The 20,761-nt window shown below is 40.4% G+C and overlaps 2 protein-coding genes across 2 annotated transcripts in view; one reads left to right on the top strand and one right to left on the bottom strand.

Annotated features, from left to right (window-relative positions):
- Atad1 (ATPase family AAA domain containing 1) overlaps positions 1-4,347 on the bottom strand; it is a 93,950-nt gene extending 89,603 nt beyond the window's left edge. Inside the window, exon 1 of the mRNA XM_052762693.1 lies at positions 4,324-4,347. The gene's annotated coding sequence lies outside the window, so the exon portion shown is untranslated. The remainder of the gene's footprint in view (positions 1-4,323) is intronic.
- A 369-nt stretch (positions 4,348-4,716) lies between these two features.
- Positions 4,717-20,761, top strand: part of Pten (phosphatase and tensin homolog) — a 70,224-nt gene continuing 54,179 nt past the window's right edge. Inside the window, exons 1-2 of the mRNA XM_052714206.1 lie at positions 4,717-4,843; positions 4,874-5,551. Coding sequence (XP_052570166.1) covers positions 4,717-4,843; positions 4,874-5,551 — 805 coding nt within the window. The remainder of the gene's footprint in view (positions 4,844-4,873; positions 5,552-20,761) is intronic.

Raw genomic sequence — 20,761 nt, 5'->3', positions numbered from 1 at the left:
AATTTAAGCAGATTTTGTCTGTTTTCTCTTGCAGAAAAGGTACACCCCCTCCAAAGTAGTCGATTATCTAGAAGCACTGTCAATCTGGATTCCATCTCAAGGGAATCCTAAGCCTAGACACATGTGGGCTACTCTGAATCATTTAGTTTCTATTATTAGAAGTGCTAACACAGCAAACTATGTTCCATAGGGCTGGACCTGGAGTTAAGACCCAAGTAGAAGATCTAGCAGTCAAAGTTAATGGAAATAAAGTTGTTTTGTGTCACTCCCTGAGGGGTAATTCCTGAGTGCCATGTGGACGTCCTCGGATCTGCTCCTTGGCACTCCGGGGAACACACAATTTACTCTCTGTCTGAGACAAATGGTTTCATACAGAATATCTCTTTCCTGAGACAGGCAAGGTGACAGAGAGCCATTTGCAAAAGCTTTGGGAGAGGTTTAGGGTATGGAAAGCTTAGACTGTAATTCAAAATTTTCCCCTAGAACACAGTATATGTATGACTCAGAGGAGTGCCTTCTGGAGAAAGGCTGAGCAAACTGGGCTTAAAAGAACAGTAATGGGGCTGGTAAGATGGCTCAGCGGGTAAAGGTGTGTTCCATCCAACCCGACAACCTGAGTTAGATCCCCAGAAGCTGTGTGGTGAAGAGACAGAACAGACTCGCAAGTGCCCTCTACCATGCACCGGTGCATTTGTATATGTGCTGGTGCATGCTTGCACACACAATAAATAAATATAGATTTAAAAAAGCTAAATAAACAATAGAATAAATAAGAGGAAAGCCTTCAGAACCGCAGATGAACAGGCCAGTTTACATTCAAAGCCAATTATATGCTGCTACCTACTCCATTATTTTCTATTATTTAGAAAATGCTTTTTAGGTGAAAACAGAGATGCTTGCTTAAAAATGAAAGCACTTAACTCTCTTGTTGGAGGGTCAGAGTGCGGGAAAGGAGAAAGGCACTAGAGCAACGGAGTGCTCACACACAAGATGCTTTAGTGCAGAACCTACAGCAGCCCATCAACTATTTATATTATCTGCATCCAGTTCTTGGTGTCCCACTTATCAAAGAAACGAAGAAAATCTTTTCTTCGGCCATCTTTTGCATGTAGTAACAATACAGTTTTGGAATCAGCTGCTAGAAACTATAATTAAAGCTGGTTTATCATACTCTCTAATTATTCTATAAAGTTAGTCTCCCTGGAGCTTTATATAATTCCTCCTTTGTTATAAGCTTCTGTTTCTCCCTGGGGTGTTTTGAATCCAGACAGGTAAGGAAATGAAGTGCTTAGAAACCAGCATATTATAGTATCAGTACAGCCAAGCATTAAATATTTTTATATTTTAAATAAAATATTAAATATTTTTTAGTGCTATCTGGGCTTTTCCCCTCCTGGCCTATTCACAGCCTTTGAGTGGAGTAAGGAAGTGAAAAAACACCAAAATTTTTTTAAAGGCCACATCAGTATTTCTTTCAGAAACATATTTAATGCTGTGAGAGGAAACTCCCACCAAGAGCTGATGTTGTCAGCCTGGCCACACACTGGCCAACACGGTTATCTATTCATTCACCACTAGAGAGTAGAGGTACGTGGGCGTTCAGGGAAGCAGCTAACTGGTTTCCGGCTTTCTTCCCTCACTTGGAAGTGCCTGTGGGCTGGTGTCAGGTTCCAGCATTTCAGTGCTCTGATCTACATCCCCTGTGCTCTAGAGTGATGCTCTGGGAGAAGAAAAGGATCCCCTTTCTTTCCTCCAGCATCAGGAAGCTTAGGAGTGAATGCCCTTCTTTTTCTTTAGAGGCAGATGTCAGGGCTTCTTACACACCCTTAGACTACAAGTCACACAAGATGGCTCCAGGGAAGAGGCAAAATAGGGTGATACTAGTTAACAGGGACTCTGGGGGACAGGAACAAATGTGGGGCATTTCCCCCTTCTCAACCTACTTCTCTTGATGTAACTTCATCCTTATTTTCCCCACCAAGCAGTAGTAGATACTCCACTGGGCACAACTTAGGTTTTTACCATGCATCTCCTATAACACCTTGACTTTCGGGTCTATTTGTAAAATAGATCTCCATCTTAGATTAGGCTGTGTGGGTGAGATTTATTTACATCTTTAGAAACCAAAAGGAGGTCTTTCTTCTATTGTTTTCAAATTGCTCTCATCTGTCTTCCCTGCCTCCCCCAGCTGACCAGAACCATGCACAAAAACAGCCTGCAATAAGCATTCAATGCTTGCTTGGCTTGGGCTGCTAACTCCTGCAGAGAGATCTTAAAAGGATGCATCTAAATGCAAGGTTTGAGTGGCCTCAGAGATCTCTAATAGAACTGTAAATATCCCTGGTTTAATTAGCAGTCCTGGAGTTAGGTAATGGCCCGTGGCTCTCTGAGCCAGGCCTCTTGAGGTTTCTAGGCTTCAGGAACTGCCTGCAACTATGCTGTGCACATACGCAATTTTCTTTCTCCTATACTTCATAAACCCTCGGCTGGCCTTCCTAAACACCTACTCGCAATTACTGCAATACCCATGATAATTGATTACTAATCTCCAGATTTCTAAAATGACCCAGCTCAGCTTAGGTCTCAAGTCAGATACTTTCGGACTCAAATTATCACCCCGAGAACTAAGTCCTCTGGGAAAAGAACAAAAAGGAAGAAATTCCTACGTTGGCGCTGATGTCATTTTTCTCCAAGCTCAAGGTGATCGCTTGCTTTGTGGCTGGTTGGTGGGGGAGGAGGGGCTTGCACTCTAGTTATCAGCATTTCTGAACCAGCTCTCTCAACCGCGACAGGTCAGCCAATCCCGGCAGTAAGCTTTTACTTGACAGGTTTGTTCTGGGCGGACAGCCATTGACTAGGTGCTCAGATAAGTCACTTGGCTGAGTCTACAGTAGGTGGGGCGCGCTCACCAGTTCAGGGGCAGTGACTGGAAGTTTGTTGCAACATCGGTAAGCCCAGGCAGCCAGCAGCAACAGGAGATAGCCTTTTGCCCCGGGAGTACAGATCTAGAGAGGGTCCATTTCATTAGCAAAGGAGATGCGTCAGACCCCCTAAGGCCCAGCCTCTTCTCCCACGGTTGGGAACGCGCGGGGTGGGCAGATCCAGAGCAGGCGTCTCGTGTCTCGGCCTTTTGGCTCGCTCTATGGGTTGCAAGCGAAAGGGAGGAACAGCCTGGGGACTCTCCGCGTGAGCGTGCACAAAACGGCGGCGGCTAGCAGAGAGGGGTGGCGGGGACACGTGCTTGGATGTGGGTGCTTGTGTAACCAGCTCCCCAGGCGCTTGGCCCCGACAGCGCTCCTGCGGACCGATCGTGGGTGCTATTCGCCGCTCCCACCGGGAAGAGCTGGGGTCCAGCCGCCCACACCTGCGGTGGCCATCTAGCAGAGCAGAGGGGTCCAAGCTCTAGCCTCAAGAGCACACAGATAGGGGAATGGGAATTTGGAAAGTTCCCCAACTAGGACCACACGTGACCTCCTCCTGAAAGTAGTTCCGACCGCGGCTCGTGTATCCTTCCACCTCGCCTTTGAGCCCTCCCAGGCCTGCTCGCCCCGCCCACTCGCTGGCTGCAGCTTCCGACCGTTCCGTACTCCACACCCCGGCCCAGTAACCGGGTCCTGGACCGTGCACGGTCCGACAGGGGCAAGAACCTGGCCACAGCGATCCAATTCTGCCGGGTTTTCATAGCGGCCACAAAGGGGAGGGGAGGCTTAGCCCCTTCAAGACTGAGGTTGACCGATCCGGTGGACCCACCGCTGCAGGGAGCCGCCGGGCTCATCACCTGGCAGTAGAGGGGTGCGTGTGGGGTGCACCCTATTCATGGAGATCCACTTTGTGCAGCCAGGGGTGTCCTCTGAGCCCTGGAAACTCAGGGGAGACGTGTATGCACACGCCCCGTATGCACCATCATCATGCTTGGCTGGGAGCGTTCATCTTTCGGGCAAATGAACCCAGCTGCCTGGGAAGCTAGAGGTGGGGCAGGGAACCCGAGCCCGAAGAGGTGACCCACGCGGGAGACACAATAGGGGGTTGTTCTTTGTGCAAAGACTGACACCTTGAGGACACCGTGGGGGGAGAGGTGCACTACCTAGGTAAAGACTGTCGCTGACAAATCCTAGCGAAGCACTGCAGTCTGACCAGAGCGCAGGGCAGGGACTGCAAGCCTACTCGGAGGAAACCCAGGGACGGAGGCAGGATAGGGCGTCCCTGCCGCAGGGCCCTGCCCCTGAGGCACTGACCAGCGCGGCCAGCTAGTCCGATCCACCTGAGAGCAGTCAGCGATCCCGCTCAGCGCAGGTTCACCTCCTCGGCCACAGCCTGCCCTACCTTTGCCGGGTCTCTGCGCTGAGGCCGAAGCCGGCGCAGCTCCGGGGGAAGAGCACCGGGGTCTCACTGGGCATGCTCCGCGGCGCTCGCCGCCCCGTCCCGCCGGCGCCCCGCCCCGCCCCTCCCCTTCCCCCCGGCTCGGCCGCCCGCCTCCCGCTCGCCTCCCGCCCCGCCTCCGGCTTCGGAGGCGCCCGGCTCTCCCGGCGGGGCGGCGGAGGGGGCGGGCTGGCCGGCGCACGGTGATGTGGCGGGACTCTTTGTGCACTGCGGCAGGATACGCGCTTGGGCGTCGGGACGCGGCTGCGCTCAGCTCTCTCCTCTCGGAAGCTGCAGCCATGATGGAAGTTTGAGAGTTGAGCCGCTGTGAGGCCAGGCCCGGCGCAGGCGAGGGAGATGAGAGACGGCGGCGGCCGCGGCCCAGAGCCCCTCTCAGCGCCTGTGAGCAGCCGCGGGGGCAGCGCCCTCGGGGAGCCGGCCGGGCGGCGGCGGCGGCGGCAGCGGCGGCGGGCCTCGCCTCCTTGTCGTCTCTTCTAACCGGGCAGCCTCTGAGCGGCTTCGGAGAGAGACGGTGGAAGCCGTGGGCTCGGGCGGGAGCCGGCGCAGGCTCGGCGGCTGCACCTCCCGCTCCTGGAGCGGGGGGGAGAAGCGGCGGCGGCGGCGGCGGCGGCGGCCGCGGCTCCGGGGAGGGGGTCGGAGTCGCCTGTCACCATTGCCAGGGCTGGGAACGCCGGAGAGTTGCTCTCTCCCCTTCTCCTGCCTCCAACACGGCGGCGGCGGCGGCGGCACGTCCAGGGACCCGGGCCGGTGTTAAGCCTCCCGTCCGCCGCCGCCGCACCCCCCCTGGCCCGGGCTCCGGAGGCCGCCGGAGGAGGCAGCCGCTGCGAGGATTATCCGTCTTCTCCCCATTCCGCTGCCTCGGCTGCCAGGCCTCTGGCTGCTGAGGAGAAGCAGGCCCAGTCGCTGCAACCATCCAGCAGCAGCCGCCGCAGCAGCCATTACCCGGCTGCGGTCCAGGGCCAAGCGGCAGCAGAGCGAGGGGCATCAGCGACCGCCAAGTCCAGAGCCATTTCCATCCTGCAGAAGAAGCCTCGCCACCAGCAGCTTCTGCCATCTCTCTCCTCCTTTTTCTTCAGCCACAGGCTCCCAGACATGACAGCCATCATCAAAGAGATCGTTAGCAGAAACAAAAGGAGATATCAAGAGGATGGATTCGACTTAGATTTGACCTGTATCCATTTCTGCGGCTGTTCCTCTTTGCTTTTCTGTCACTCCGATAACGTTGGAGTAGACGGATGCGAAAAATTTCCGTAGTTGGGGTGACTATATAACGTTTAATACTGGTCACATTTCTAGAGCGTGTATTTGGTGCCTTTTCCAGTGTATTCAGCCTAGGGAGCGTTCAGCTAGACGGAACTCATGCCTGCTTGCAAGTGTCAAGGCACGGATTGGTTTCTTGTCTAGTTCTGTGGTCCCTTCCTATTGTCCGTGAATGCCGAGTACTGTACATTGGATTAACGAGCTCGTTAATCCAAGCCTTCTAAACGAACCAAAAAATAGACGCTGTGAGGTTGAAGCATATTTCGATTAGATCGTGACTTAGGCCCTAGATCTAGGGTGTAGATCAGATTAAAATGAAAGTCCGTGCTGCACGTAGGCATATTGCCTCAGAATCTTGCAGTGATTGTTAGTTTCCTGGGTTGCGTTGATAGATTTTTCTAAAATGTGACTTGTGGACTGATTTGCATAACTTTATAAGCATAGTCATCTTCAGCATAGACGGTGCACATTTGAGGGTAAAAGTAGGTTTGTGCGTTTACACTGAGCTAATTACAACTTCGGAGCTACGTTTAGAAGTTTTGTAGTTTGAGATCGACAGTGCCAGAATATGTGTTATTGGAGCTTTTAATAGAACTATGTTAATTTAATCTTTGTTTCCGGGTGGGATCGTGGGATCGTGGGATGGGGCATGAAATTTGCCTTTCAGTCGTGTTTTACATTCATTTGGCCTTGCCAGACGTGATAGGATAGAGATTGAATAGTTTTTGATCCCAGATGATGATGTCCGTGAGAGTTCAAGGATATTGTGTGTGGCAAATGATTGCAGAGGTTAAACCTCAGCTCTCCATAAATTTAAGTATTATCGTGAACTAGAGTTTGGTGCTCATATTTTTTGTGTTTCAGGTGCTCTGACCCGTTGACTATCCATGGGTTTTACCCTGGTTTGTATAGAATGTCAAGTATAATTTAACCAGCTGATACCCAGGAATACTAGCAAGAGTGGATCATTGGCTTCAGATTGTAGGTATGCTAGCTTTTTAAATTACTGAGTCAGCTTGTTGAATAAGACAGAAACCCAAGAATTTTTAACGGTGTATAGTTCTGATTGTCTAAAAGTTAGGCCTTTGTACTTCAAAAGTTCGTGGTTATCTTAAAGCATTTATCTTTGCAGTTTCAGGTATGGTACTGGTTTTGATCAGGGATAGGAAGAGAGCCCTCCTTTTTTGGAGGAAGTATTGACAGATAGTGAGAGCTCTTGGGAGGCCGACGTGTCTGTCAGGTGTGTGAAAACACAAGTTGCTGGTCTCAGATGACAAGCTTGAAGATCTGTTGAGCCTTTTGCTATGACCCCAGATTTCTTCATGTGACTTGGAACAGTGAGCAATATTTAGTTAAAATTATGTAATTGCATAATTGTTAATAAGGTATTCTTGGTAAAAGTTATTTCTTATTAAATATCAGTAGACATTTTCTTAAGGTAGAAGGTCAGCAACTTGTCTATACATGTCCTGCTAATAATTAGAGCATTATGGAGAGGACTTTTTTTTTTGGAAGAGGTTCGATTTTTTGTGTTTGTTTGTTTTAAGATTGCGTTAGCAGCATATAAAACATGCATAGCTAATTTTGACTGAGTTTTTGTTCTGAAATGAGGATGAAACTCACTGAAGAACTGGCTTTAGAAACAGACTAATTTTCTGTTAAGTTAAAAAATACACTTTAAGAGGAATCTTTAATTTTCAAGTTTGCATTAATTGAAAAGCTTTACTCAGAATGAACTTGACCTTTTCCGAAAGGTAACTGGAGAATATTCTGAGTTACCACTTGCTTCAAGGCAGTTTACCGTTGGTGTGAATTAGTGATCGTAGTCTAGCTATAGAAAGGATTAGTCAGTATTTAATTAAAAAAAAAAGATCATCATTCAAAGAAAAATCTGGAATGCCTGGTTGTCAGGCTTCTCTTAATTTCCACAGCACACTTATGTTTTGCTTTTCCCACTTGATTTAAAATTGTCAGGGGTATTGGACTTCAAGATTATTTTGCCAAATTTTTATGTATGAGCGGTGACATGATTGCAGTTCCTTATTTGATTTCATAGTACATAGGCTCCTGCATGTGCAATTTATGTGACTTAGAACTCTAAAACTGGACTTTTAGTTATGATATGCATGGAAAGCAGTGTCAAATATTGCATCAAATGACTAATAACACTTAATTTTTAGAGCTGTGGTTTTATTGAGCCAGATGTTGATATGAAAAAGAGTCAGTGGGGGAAAGTCAGTGAAGCCCTTGCTCTTCTGAGAGTTGTCCTCCCAGTAATTTTGATAATAAACCAGAGGGCTTGCTTGATTCTTCATCAGTGTGTTCTGTGTTTAGGGGCAGAAATTAAAATGCTCATTGAAGACTTGTACTGGTCAGTATTGGCACCGAAGCTGGCCAAGTTAAATTCCTTTATGAAAGTAGTAAGTGGGATGTTTTTATTTGCTAAAGAAGGGTCAACAATGATGTACTTTCTGAGGAAAGTTGAGGAAAATGAGTTTTAAAATCCTTTGCAAAATTGAATTATTGTAAGAATTTGTTGGTTGGGTTTTATTCTCAGTCTAGAAAATAGGCTAACTGTGAGATTGCACAATTTCATGTCTTTAAAGTACATGCAGCGCTCAGGCTTCTTTACAGTTTTTTGTTTGGTAGATGTGCATCCTTTCAAATACTGATCATGGGAATGTTAGTACCTTGTAGTGATTATTAATGTTTCTTAAAGTAATTCTAGGTTGTTTTTTTTTTTTTAAAGCAGAGTCTACAATCTTTGTCTTGCATTTTTCATAGTCATTTGTTTCTTTCTTGAAAAACATGACTACGTAATTGCTGTATAAGTTGCAAATTTCATTTTTCCTAAAACTTACTTAAGAGTAAAATAATTAAGAGTAAAATGAGTTAAAATGAGTAATTTTCAGTTATATATAATTTCATTACTGTCAATTGTAAAAGTTGACACAGTATAGTGATGCGGACTTAGATTGCTTTTAAAATATTAAATAAAGATTAAATAATTCAAGTTAAATATGACATATAACCATGTTAATTTTATACTTGATTTTAGGAAATGGCGATTCATTGCCTTTAAAATTTTTACTTTAGTAACAGGAGAAAGGCAGATAATATATTCTAATTTTTGTGTGGAACATTATGTCTAATTTCTCATAATTACATAAAATATATACCTAAGTATTACGAACTAGCTTACCTTCTGGAAATGAGTTCAATTCTTACTTTCAGATGTTACAGCTTGAAATTTGTCTTTGTTTGCTGTTTGTTCGTTTGTTCACAGCTTAACAGTATTTAACAATTTTTAGGCCACTTCTAAAATAGTTGTGTTGATGACTTGATGAGAAAATAGTTGATGTAGGAAAAGAAAAAACAAAGTTTGAACATTCATTTCAGTAAATATTCAGTTTTCAGTATTTCATTTTGTGTCTCAGTCTTTTTAGTAAACCCAAAATATAGACAGTGTTTTTATATTGACAATGTATGTGAATTCAGAGTTGGTAAAGATAAATTTAGAAGCCTGTGTACATAGGACCGTTTATTTCCATGAAATGTTAGGCCTATTCCATCTTAGAAGTATTTAGTTCCAGAAGACAGTACTAGTTTTAATACAGCTTAAGAAATTTATTGGATAGCGTTTTGTTTGTTTGTTTGTTTGTTTCCTTTTTTTCTTTTCCGGTAGAAACTACTGGCTCATAAAACAGAAGTTTTACTGCACAGAGCTGATGACTCTTGAGTTTTGTTCCCTTTTTTTTTCACCCAGTAAATAAACTTGATTTTCAGAACCAGCATTGGAGAATTGGTTTTGTGATCTACATTTAAGAAGTTACAAGGATTTGTTCTAAAGATCATGATTTAGGACATTTGTATGGTTATATCAGAAATGATTTCTGTAAATATTCAGTATTTTTGGTAGTTGCTTTGTATCTGGTAGTTTTGAAATTGATGCAATTGCTTTTGGAGATACCACTGATATTGAGTATAAATGAAATAGCATTTACTCATCTTTTTTATAGGCCATGCTACTGTCACATAACTTTCTTAGTTAGGTGCTTAAAGATGTTTTGATATGGGAATATTTTATTGGTTCTGTTTGTATTGAATGTACTGGGAAAGATGAAATTAGAATATTGGATTTGTTGCTTCACCTTCTAATTTTGTATTCTCTTCCTTGGTTGCAGAAGGGGTACTAGCAGTTTCATCTATTAAAATAATTTGTACTGGAACAAAAAGGCTGTTTCTTAGGGTAATGTTCTTATTAGAGTAAACGTGACTTAGGAATGAATTGATTTTTGTCTGGGAAGTTTCAGTTTTGTTCACTCTTCCATTGCAACAGTTGGCATTAGGACATTTGTGGATGTCTTCACATCATTAGACTTGTTGGTAGTACTGAAACTCTGGAGAGATGGGTATTGCAGGTGAATCTGCTAGCAAAAGAATGTTCTTGACCTGTATAGATACGGTCTGGAAAAGACTGTAAATGTGTTGTTTTGTCTGATTAGTCAAATAGTTAAAATCGAAGCCAACACTTTAAATATGAACAGTGATGCTAACTTATAAATATTTGAATTTTCTGTGTGTATGTGAGAATAAAGTTAACAAACTCCTATTATTCTAGAAAGTGAATTTTCTTCTTAAAGAACAGACTGCTTTGAAGGTCATTTTAAAACATGATTGAGTCTTTTTGGAGGTTGTTTTAGAACATGATTCTTTTAAATTACATCAGACTATGGCTGGTTTTGTCTGTCCTCTGAGGTGATACATTGTTCCATCCTAGTTTTAGGCGGCCAGTGGTGGGCTGGGGGCCAGGTGCCGGTGCTGTAATCTTGGCGGTGTCACTTAGTAGCTGGATGACTCTATGCTAGTTAGCTTTTCTCAGCCTTATTTTACCCGAAATAAGGGAAAGATAATGGTACCCACCACAAAAGTTTATCTTGATTAAGTGATGGAACTATCTGGACATAGTAATTCCAGCAAGGAGGAGGCAGGATTTTGCTAAGTCCTAGTGCAGCTAGGCCATCCTGTTCTACACAGGGAGTTCCACAGTGAGACCCTGTCTGAACAAACAACAAACAACATAAACAGTGCCCTTACCGTGGTATTTACCTTACTTCGTTGTAAATACTTAAATCATAGCTACTACTCTTAACAATTTTCCATACGTCAATACATTTTGCATTTTTGTTTATGGGGTGAGCAGTGTTTATGAATTTTGCTCAGTTTGAGACCTGCGACTTTATGACTTTTTTTTTAATTGGGGGATTCCTTTAGGAATTTAATTTTGCTGTTTACTCAGAGTTGCTCAAAGCAAGTAAATAATGCTTAGCAGAAAATGTTTGCTTTCAACTTTTAAGGGAAGGTGAAAACTTTCTTTTAGTTTAGCATAATGGATTTAAAACTATCTGTTGTAAGATTAATTTTTTTTAGTACGCTATAGATGATTGAAATTTATAACATAATATGTGGGTGTTTATATAGCATATGCATGGCATCTATGATCTGTGATACAGATATGATATATTTGCTCCTTCAGGTCAGGTTCTCACCATGGAGCCCTGGCTTGTCTGGAATTCGTGGCCATTCTTAGCTAGTATCATAGTTACTTTTCACAAAGAATAATCCTCACCACTGATAACTAGACCTTCTAATATATAACTCAGGAGAATTATGCAAGCTCTTTATCAGTAAAGGTATATTAGCATTTCCTCTTAAGTTCAGCTTTATGGGGTAGTCATGCAATTCTGCCAATTTACATTTATTAGAACAGACATGTACTCAATATAATCTTCAGTGAATTAGTGTAAGAATTTAAAGTTGGTGTTAATCCTCTAATATTGCCCCCATTTTCATGTTTGGCCAAGATTTTCCACATAACTAGAACTTTGAAATAGGAAGAAAAATCTAGAGGGATGTTTTTTTCTTCATTTACTCTATTTTAAAAATTACATTCATTTATTTTGGGGTCAGGAGTGGGAGGAACGAAATGTGGCATAAGTGTGGAGGTCAGAGGACAACTTAGCCAGTTGGTTCTGTCTTTCCTCCAATGCCACTGGGAATGGTACTCTGCCTGCTAAGCTTGCAGGAAGTGCCTTTACCCCACTGAGCCATCCTGAAGCTCACACACTGTTGTTACCAAGGAGAGGGAGGAAGATCTGCCCGCCTGCATGTGACAGGGGACAGTACCTCCTAACTTTGCTTGCATTGGCCTTTCAGGTGTTTAGTATCCTTAATAATGGAGCACCTTCATTTCCAGAGGGGTTTCTACTTACTTATACTGAATTGCAGAGTGAATGCTGCTCTATTTCATGACTTTGTGTTCTTGTGATTTTTTTTTTCTGAGTTTTGTAACTTAGCCGTATTTTTAGTGCAACACAGGCTGTAAAATTGAGTTGTATATCTTGATGTCTGACCGTGCTACATTGTCTAAATCAATTTCTGTCTTTCTCTTTGTAACTGTATTAGGCAAGTGTATAGGTGCTGTATCGTTAGAGCTCTGCAGAATAACTTTGTTTCTTTAAAAAGTAATAAAATTCCTGTAGATTTTCAGGCTGAAGTAGAATAGTTTCTTTCTTTTCTTTTTTTTTATTAGCAATTACAGACCTAATTTTGTTTATTTACTTTGGAATCTTTGAATAGGATGTAATTACTCAAGGTATGCAATTCTGCTTTAAATCAGGTATCTTTAAATAAGATGTATTCCTAAAAGTGATTCATAAAATCAATATACATGTTTAAGTTGGAAGCAAATTTTTGCTGTTTTTTTTTTCCATTAAAATTTTTTCTCTTTAATGAGACTTGTTTTTGAGTATTTGTGTTACTCTAAACTAGAGGTTAAAGAGCATTTAAGTTTTTCTTTTACTCTTAGAATGAAGTTTTGGGAGATATTATTAAGGATGTCTTTCTCTGTGTTACATTATCTCCCATCAAACAAACCTTACTTGATGTGTTATACTCTGTGTATATATGAGTGTGTGTGTAGGCTAGCAATCAACATGCGTGCCTTCCTCTTACGTTCTCTGCCTTATCTTTTGAGACAGGGTCTCTCTTTGAGCCTGGACTTGCCAGTTTGCCTAGACTGACTGTTTTCTGTCTGCCCTCCAGTGCTGGGTTACAGATGTGCACCACCGTCCACAGCTTTACATTGGTGCTGGGGACCTGCCCTCAGACCCTTGTGTTTGCACAGTAAGTGCTTGTGTAACCCATGGAACCATTTCCTTAGCCTCCACAGTATATTCATTTGAACTAATAGTATGTATAGGTGCATTTTGTCAATAGACATATAAGTCCTAAATAGCCTGACATAAGAAAATGCTGATTTTGTAGACAAGGCCTAGTGAGTTAGAAAGGCAGCCTAGCCTGCTCGAATGCAAAGAATATAGCTTGACATTAGCCAGACCTCAAATACAGCTTAAGTTCCTGCCCCAGTTTCCATCTTTATGAGGTAAAGCTGTGATTTGTAGGTGTTTGTTTTTGTTAGAAGTATGTGGTGTTTTCAGAGTATAGTGTGCTCAGTCAGGAGGGTCCCCTCCTCCTTCATCTGGAACTTTTGGTAATATCTGGATACATTTTGGTGGTCCTGGTCATAACTGAGGTGGCAGAAGACTCGACCCCACTTAGACATTGGCAGGACATGGCATCTCTCAAATGCTAGATGAAGTATCTGATATGTAAGTGTAGTACCTTTGCCTTAGATTGTGGACTCAAGATGGTGGAGCTGGGCCTAACTAGGTTTTCTGACTGTTGTGGGGCTTATGTTTCTTATAAGAACTTTGTCCACTACAGATTTACCTAATAAGAAAACGATTTATTTGACGACATCCCATGTCTTTTTGCATTGTGAGATTTTGGACCTCTGTTAGAAAGATTAAACTTGTTCCTAGGAAACCTGTGTGAATCGTTGTTCAGAAGGGTGTCCCAGGGAATCCAGGAAGAGGGTGTACTTAAAAGGAAGCAGGTAAAGTCGAGTTTGTTACTCAAGCCTGTAATTCCAGCACTCTCGAAGCTGAGGCAGGAGGATTGTTTTATGTTTGAGGCTATCCTGGGTAACCTCATACTACTATACTATGAGTTCTAGAGTCAGACCCTAAATAAAAAAAAAAAAAAAAAAGGATTCTTTTTTTCATGTTGGAACAGTTTTCTCTGTAATCGGTTAGGGAGTCACTTTGCTGCTAGTATCTCTACCATTATTGTTGTTTAACATTTTCTTTAGTCTTAGACTTTTACTCTAAACCTTTGTTTCTTCAGATTGGATGAAATTAAATGTGCTGATGTTAAGTGGCAAATTTCTGACAAGTAATAATAACAAAAACCATTACATTTTCCGGACGAGGATGGGGCTACTTGATTAAAATACTCGGATGCATGCTCTTCTCTGAGCGTCTATTTGCTGGCAGCCTGCTTGTATTAAAGTGTTTTATATAAACCTAAAATAAAAACTGAAATCGCTGTGAAGTTTTTCTGAATTGGGGATGCAATTTTCAATTAGTCCAGAGATGCAAAGAAACCACGGGAATAAAAAGGACATTGAATTTCTTGGTTTATTTTTAGAGATCACAAATATAATTATAAGTTCTAGGAATAGATTAGTTGCTATGATTTTTTTTTTTCTGTTTAATTTTATAATTTCATTTTCTATTCACTTTACACAGAATAAAATGTCAAGGCCTTACTTTTTAAATTCTTAGGACATTCAAGTACTGATTTAGAATTTTGATTCTTGATGTGAAGGGGGGATGTTTAGATATACTAATCAATATTTTGAGACCAGCATGACTTGTTACAATAGCCTCATATTCACCAAGAAAAGCAAATATGAATCATTACTTTAATTCAACTGAATAGATTGATTGTGATTAAGTCTATGAATTAAAAACTCATTTGCTTACTCAAGAAAATTCCTTTTATAAAAAGATTACTAAGAGAAAAATCACCTTTTTTTAAACCTCAAATTTTTTTTTTTTTTTTTTTTTTTTTTTGGTTTTTCGAGACAGGGTTTCTCTGTGTAGCTTTGCGCCTTTCCTGGAACTCACTTGGTAGTCCAGGCTGGCCTCGAACTCACAGAGATCCGCCTGGCTCTGCCTCCCGAGTGCTGGGATTAAAGGCGTGCGCCACCACCGCCCGGCTTAAACCTCAAAATTTAATATTGTTTTCTAATTCATGGTGAACTTAGGTGTCTTTCTTTTTGAATAATTTGCATATTGCCTCATAATTGGAATTGTCAAAAAATTTGTTTACCTATAAAGAGTTATCCATTTTCTTTCTCTTACTATAATTCCTTAGGTTGGACTTAAGGAGACAAATAGGAACAATTTTTATGATTCAGATTTTACAAAAATCACTGTTAAAAACAAAAAAAATAATTGAACTATTAGAGCCTTGAAATACCTTCACCCAAATTTACTTCTACATATTTAATACTTAATGTTTATATTACTTATGTAAGATAGCACACTATATAGTATATAATATATATTTATATAAAATATTATATGTGAGACAGTTTCTGAATCTGTAGCCCATGCTGGCCTGAAACTCAACTATACACATCCTAATTTTTCAGCCTCTCAAGGACTATGATTATAGGCTTGTATTGTTATTCCAGGAGCAAAATACTTTTGATATGTTAATTTCATTTACCTTGGAGTATTTTTGCTGTGTTGAAATTAAAGTGGAAGAGAAGCAATTTGAATAAACTTTTCACACTAAAGAGTCATAGCTCTGTTGATGTCCTTTTTGAATCCAGGATTATTGGCTTGCTATGATGCTACTGTTGCTTATTTTGAATGATGTGGTTTATATTTGCATAGTTGCCTATGTTATTGTACTATTAATTGATCAAAGTTTTTTGTGCATTTGCACAATAACAAGTACTATTTATAGTGAAAAATTGGCATTTAGCAGTTTTGTTAGATTTTATTTTTAAGTCAGATACTAAAATAGACTATCAGCTAATGGATAATTCTTTATCAGTGAATTATACTAATATTTTTGAACAAAATATTTAAAACAAAGTGATAGAAACACAATTGTCTTATTTTTATAAACAAAGTTACTACCAGGTGTGCATATATGGCATGTAATCTCAGCAGCTGGGAGGTGTCCTCAGGAAAATCCAAAGTTCAGAGTCATCCTTGGCTACATAGTAAGTTGAAGCCCAGCTTGGGCCACAGGAGACCCTGTCTTAGAAAACTTAAAAACCAAGCCAAGACAAAACAAACAAACAAACAAACTCAAAACTACTTGCTTATTATTAAATACAATTTTTTCCCAAATAAAATGAAACTTAAACTTGAGATTTTCATCTAGGCATGTTGGTTGCTGTCTTAGGTTCTAATAAAAATCAGTGATGGAAAAATACTTTGTTAGTGTTTTCATGTTGCCTTCTGAGGGTGCCAGACACAGTCCAGTGTCTTGCGTAGTTTCTATGGACTAGTTTATAGGAAATTTGCATGAAATAACAGTATACTAAACAGTGTGATTATATCCAGGTGGTGGTCACAATTCTGTGTGTTTGAAAATATTCGAAGGTCCTTATTAAGGGTGTTTGCTTTTTACTACTGAAGAGGTCACAGGTTGTGATTGTTGTGTAGTGTCCAGGAACCTAGCCCTGCCACCGGTCTTCAAATGTCGGAAAACTTAAGATAATTTAGTGATAGTAAGTGGTTTTGATACCTTTGTTTTTGGAATCATGTAATTATAGGTTTTTAAGACCTAAGATTAAGTTTTGGCCTTTGTAAAAATGAAACTTAAGGTCTGCTATCATTTGTACTTTATTCCTAAACCACTAAGGGGCTGCTTAAGAGCTAATGCTGCTGCTGCAAGCCTGGAGAGTTTGGATGCTTCAGTAGAAGTGTTGTGTTTTCGCTTGAGATACTAAATTACACAAAACTTTGGGGTTTTCAAGTTAGGATTTCTAACAAGTTACATAAGAATTGATAATGTGAAATCAGTGAGGGAAGTGATTTAATAAGCAACTTTAAAATGTTTGCTTCAAGTATTTTTTCAAGTATTTTTTTAAGTTCTGTGCTTTTTTTTTTCCTCCCACAATTTTATTCTGTTCTGTATATAAAAGAACTTCCTCATTTAAACATTTTTCTCTTGCTTCTTAAGCCACTACAGAAATTGTTTCTAATTTAAACGTTTTCACCCTTATGAATTTGATATTAGCTATACTGTATAGAAGTCTTTAAAATGCCTTGATAGAATCAGATGAATTTTAGTTTTTTGTTTGTTTGTTTGGTTTTGGTTTTGGTTTTTCAAGACAAGGTCTCACTAAGTAGCCCTGGCTGTCCTGGAACTCGCTCTGTAGACCAGGCTGGACTTGAGCTCACAGAAGTGTACCTGCCTCTGCTTCCCAAGTGCTGGGATTAAAGGTGTAAGCCACCACCACCTGGCTTAGCTTTTTTTGGTTAGATTAATTTAGTTTTATTTTCTTGAGTAGGTGAGTTTTTTTTTTAATGTGCCAAATGATTACTATAATAAAAAAATAATAATTTAAGTTTAGATAATTGAATTTGTATTCTCAAACCCCACTTTGCCTGGGGCCTGTACTTTTGATACTTCAGCCTTTCCAGGTTAGTGTCTGTGAAGAGGAGGAACTGTTAGTACAGTTTCAGGACATTGACTGGAATGACTTTTCCTTTGTTCAAGTCTGAGTTAGAGGCCATGAAACTTCAGGGTCTTTTTGCCTAGGAAGCCAGTGTGTATCCAAATATCCTTCTTACATTAAGTGAGGCTTTTACCCAAATACTGAAAGGTTAGAAATAATTACCCATTCTTCTTACTTAGTGTTTGGATAATGTGGAGTCTTAAAAGGGTTCCTGTCTCATTATTTTCATTTATATTCCTTCCATTTCATTGGCATTTTTGTCTCCTTGATACTGAACTTTTTATCTCCCTCTCTCTTCTTTTATGTTAGGACATCACTGTATAGTTTCAGTTGCCTGAAACAACTCCTGCCTCTACCTCCTGGAGTTACAGGAGTGTCCCGCCGCACCTCAGCCAGACTTGATATGTTGCGGCACTTTATTATCAGTGGAAAAGGTTGACTTTCTTCAGTTTTTTCTTCAAAATTTTAGCTTAACTATTTTCTACATTTTTAAAATGTTTTTTGAACATGAAGATTACTTGTTACAAAGGTGCTTTCTCTCACAGTGGCAGTAATTATTATTTTTTTTTTTTTTTGCAAAAATTGTACCCCTCTAGTAAATTACTGAAAGTAAGGCATTTGGCTATTTAAACATGCACCAAAGACTTGTACTTTCAATCTATCAATATAGTTAAAATCTCATAGAAAACTTCATACTCTAAAATGAATTTTGACTATCATTTTTGTATATAATTTCAGAGTTTGGGGAATAATTTATAACTCACAGATATAAAGCTGGTTATAATGGTTAAAATGCTTTCAGTGGGAATAGGAATCCTTTCACAATATGAAAACAAGTCAATTATAAAATCATATGATTCTCTTTACTATAGTTATGAGTGACAGTATATATGTCTTCATGATTTAAAACCCCCATATTACTTCTGGTTCATGTTATTTTTCTTCAGTTCAAAACAATCTGTTGGGGCAACTTATTTATATCACTTGCAAAAGAAACTCAGTCATTTCTGGATGATTCTAGGCTGCAAGTATAGGGTAAAGAAACTTGATTTATTTCATGTATTACATTAAAACCATTTATAAAGTGAACTAATCCAGTTTACACATTTGGAATTTTTCTGTTTTACATAGTCTCAAAGACTTAACTTTTGAAGGGCAAATTTTGATTGTTAAGAGCAAATGTAAAAATTTTCCAATTTTGGCTAAATTAGTAGAGAAAGATTTATTGTTGGGGACACATTTGTGTTAGGACCCGTGGAATGGGCTCTGAATCTCCAAGCTCCTTGTTGAACCTGCAAAATCAGTGCAGATGAATGCTTTGGAATTTTTTGTCTTTTCAAAATGCAGTTATTACTAAGTGAATTAGCACCAGATATGACTGGGTGTTTGTTCTCAAATTACTGGTACATACATCCTTGGCATGTCTTTACATCTTACCTGTTGGAATATCTTTCTTTTTGTAAGTTAGAGACCTTAATGTCTTTTTACATGATTATTAAGTAGCTAAAACTTAATGGTTTTTTTTTTGTTTTCTGTTTTTGTTTGTTTTTTAAAGCAGCGTATTGTAGGAGTAACTTAGAAATCTAACATCAAACATAAAGATTAGGTCTGGAGAGATGGCTGCTCTTCCAGAGGACCGGGATTCAATTCTCAGCACGCACATGGCAGCTCACAACTGTCTGTAGCTCCAGTTCCAGAGGATCTGACACCCTCGCACAGACACACATGCAGGCGAAACACCAATGAACATAAAATAAAAATTAATTATAAAAACAAAACATAAAGATTAGAGCATTAGAGATATTCCTTATGAACTTTATGTTAGGGTTGGGTCAGTTACAGCTTTAACTTTTGTAGTGTTTTGTATGTACCGTTATGATTTTCCTGTAGAAAATTTGGAGTTCGTTCTTGGCTCTGACTCCCAGTGATGTATATATGCCTGATTAAATTGAACTACTTACATGGCATCCTTAATGCTGTGTGTGCTTTTTGTAAATCCCATCTTTCTGTGTATCTTTATGAGCTGGATTTCTGTCTCTCTTCTGTATCCTCTGCGCAGACTCTTCTAGCCACTTAAGTTTTTCTTTTCTTTCTTTCTTTTTTTTTTCTGGAGCTGAGGACCGAACCCAGGGCCTTGCGCTTGCTAGGTAAGCGCTCTACAACTGAGCTAAATCCCCAACCCAAGTATTTCTTATCTAATATAAATTTGTTTGTTTGTGAGTGTTTATGCCTGTGTTTATGTCTGTTCACCATGTGCGTGCCTGGTATCTGCAGAGGCCTGAAAAGGGAATAGGATCTCCTGGAACTGGAGTTACAGATGGTTGTGAGCTGCTGTAATGGGTGCTGGGAACCAAACCTGCATTCTCTTTCTGCAGGAGCAGCACGTATGCTTACCTGCTGAGTCAGCTTTCCAGCCCAGTGTTTTCTTTTGCCAATAATGTGTGATAAGGCTCTTGAGAGGGTCACTTGCCATCATACTCACTTGGTGACAGTTTGTTCCGCAGAATTAATTCCTCCCTCTGAAAACATCTTACTTTTTAAAAATGTCGTAGTTCTTTAAGTGCCACTGTAGGTCTCCGTGCCTGTCTTGTTTGATAGAACAGGAGCTCCGTGAGGGCAGCAGGCTCGACTTAGCCTCATATTGGCAGTGCTCACTGCATAGACTCTTCGGTACATACATGGATGATTTCAAAAATGGAGGGGCCAGCTGAGTTTAGTAAGTGTGTAGCATCCATTTATCTGTAGTTATATTGATAAATCGTTTGCTTTAGGAGGGTAACTAAGCTGGAGCTACTGCCCAGAGGTAGAATGCTGGAGTTACCAGCAGCAACAGAAAAAGAGGTCAGGAGATTAACCCAATCTTTTGCCAACTTGTTCATTTCATTAGTATTCAGAGCACAAAGCTAAATTAGAAGTTAGTTCTAGATAGAATGACCACATTTCAAGAGACTTGGTTCTATGCTTTTCTAAAAGGAGAAAAGTATCAACATTCACTGAACATGGTGATAATGGTTTTTTCTTTTAATAAAATTCAGTTCTTAGTTGCATTGTTCAGTAAAGCATAGATTATTTCCATCTTTAATGTGTGCATACATGTTTATGTGTTTTTTTCTTGGTGTTGTATAGAACCAAGGGTCTTGTACATGCCAGGCACAACCCTCTATCAATGAGCTATCTCTTCCACCTCAGTTTATATTTTGACCAAAACTGATTTATAATGTTTTGGGTGGGAATTTCAGAGTAGTGATAATTATCACTGTTCAGGCCTCTATTCTGGTGACTAAGTCTTTTGCTTGTATTTCCATTTTTCTTCAGTTGATGCTCAAAAAATTGAATCTTTTTAAAAAACAACCTAGAAGTTGTATTGCTTTTGTCTTGGTTAGATCTCTCCTTGCTTGCTTTTTTCCCTCATTACTGAACATAATATAACTAGCACATTTTAGTAATTAAAGAAGAGCTATATTTTTAGGTGTGACCCTTTTCCTAATTTAGAATAGTAGATGGCAGGTA

The sequence above is a fragment of the Peromyscus californicus genome, unplaced genomic scaffold (assembly GCF_007827085.1).
Source record: "Peromyscus californicus insignis strain IS unplaced genomic scaffold, ASM782708v3 Scaffold_4__1_contigs__length_199733344, whole genome shotgun sequence".
NCBI classification, from domain to species: Eukaryota; Metazoa; Chordata; class Mammalia; order Rodentia; family Cricetidae; genus Peromyscus; species Peromyscus californicus.
The sequence above is the reverse complement of the archived record's forward strand: the minus strand, read 5'-3'. Positions and strand labels throughout refer to the sequence as shown.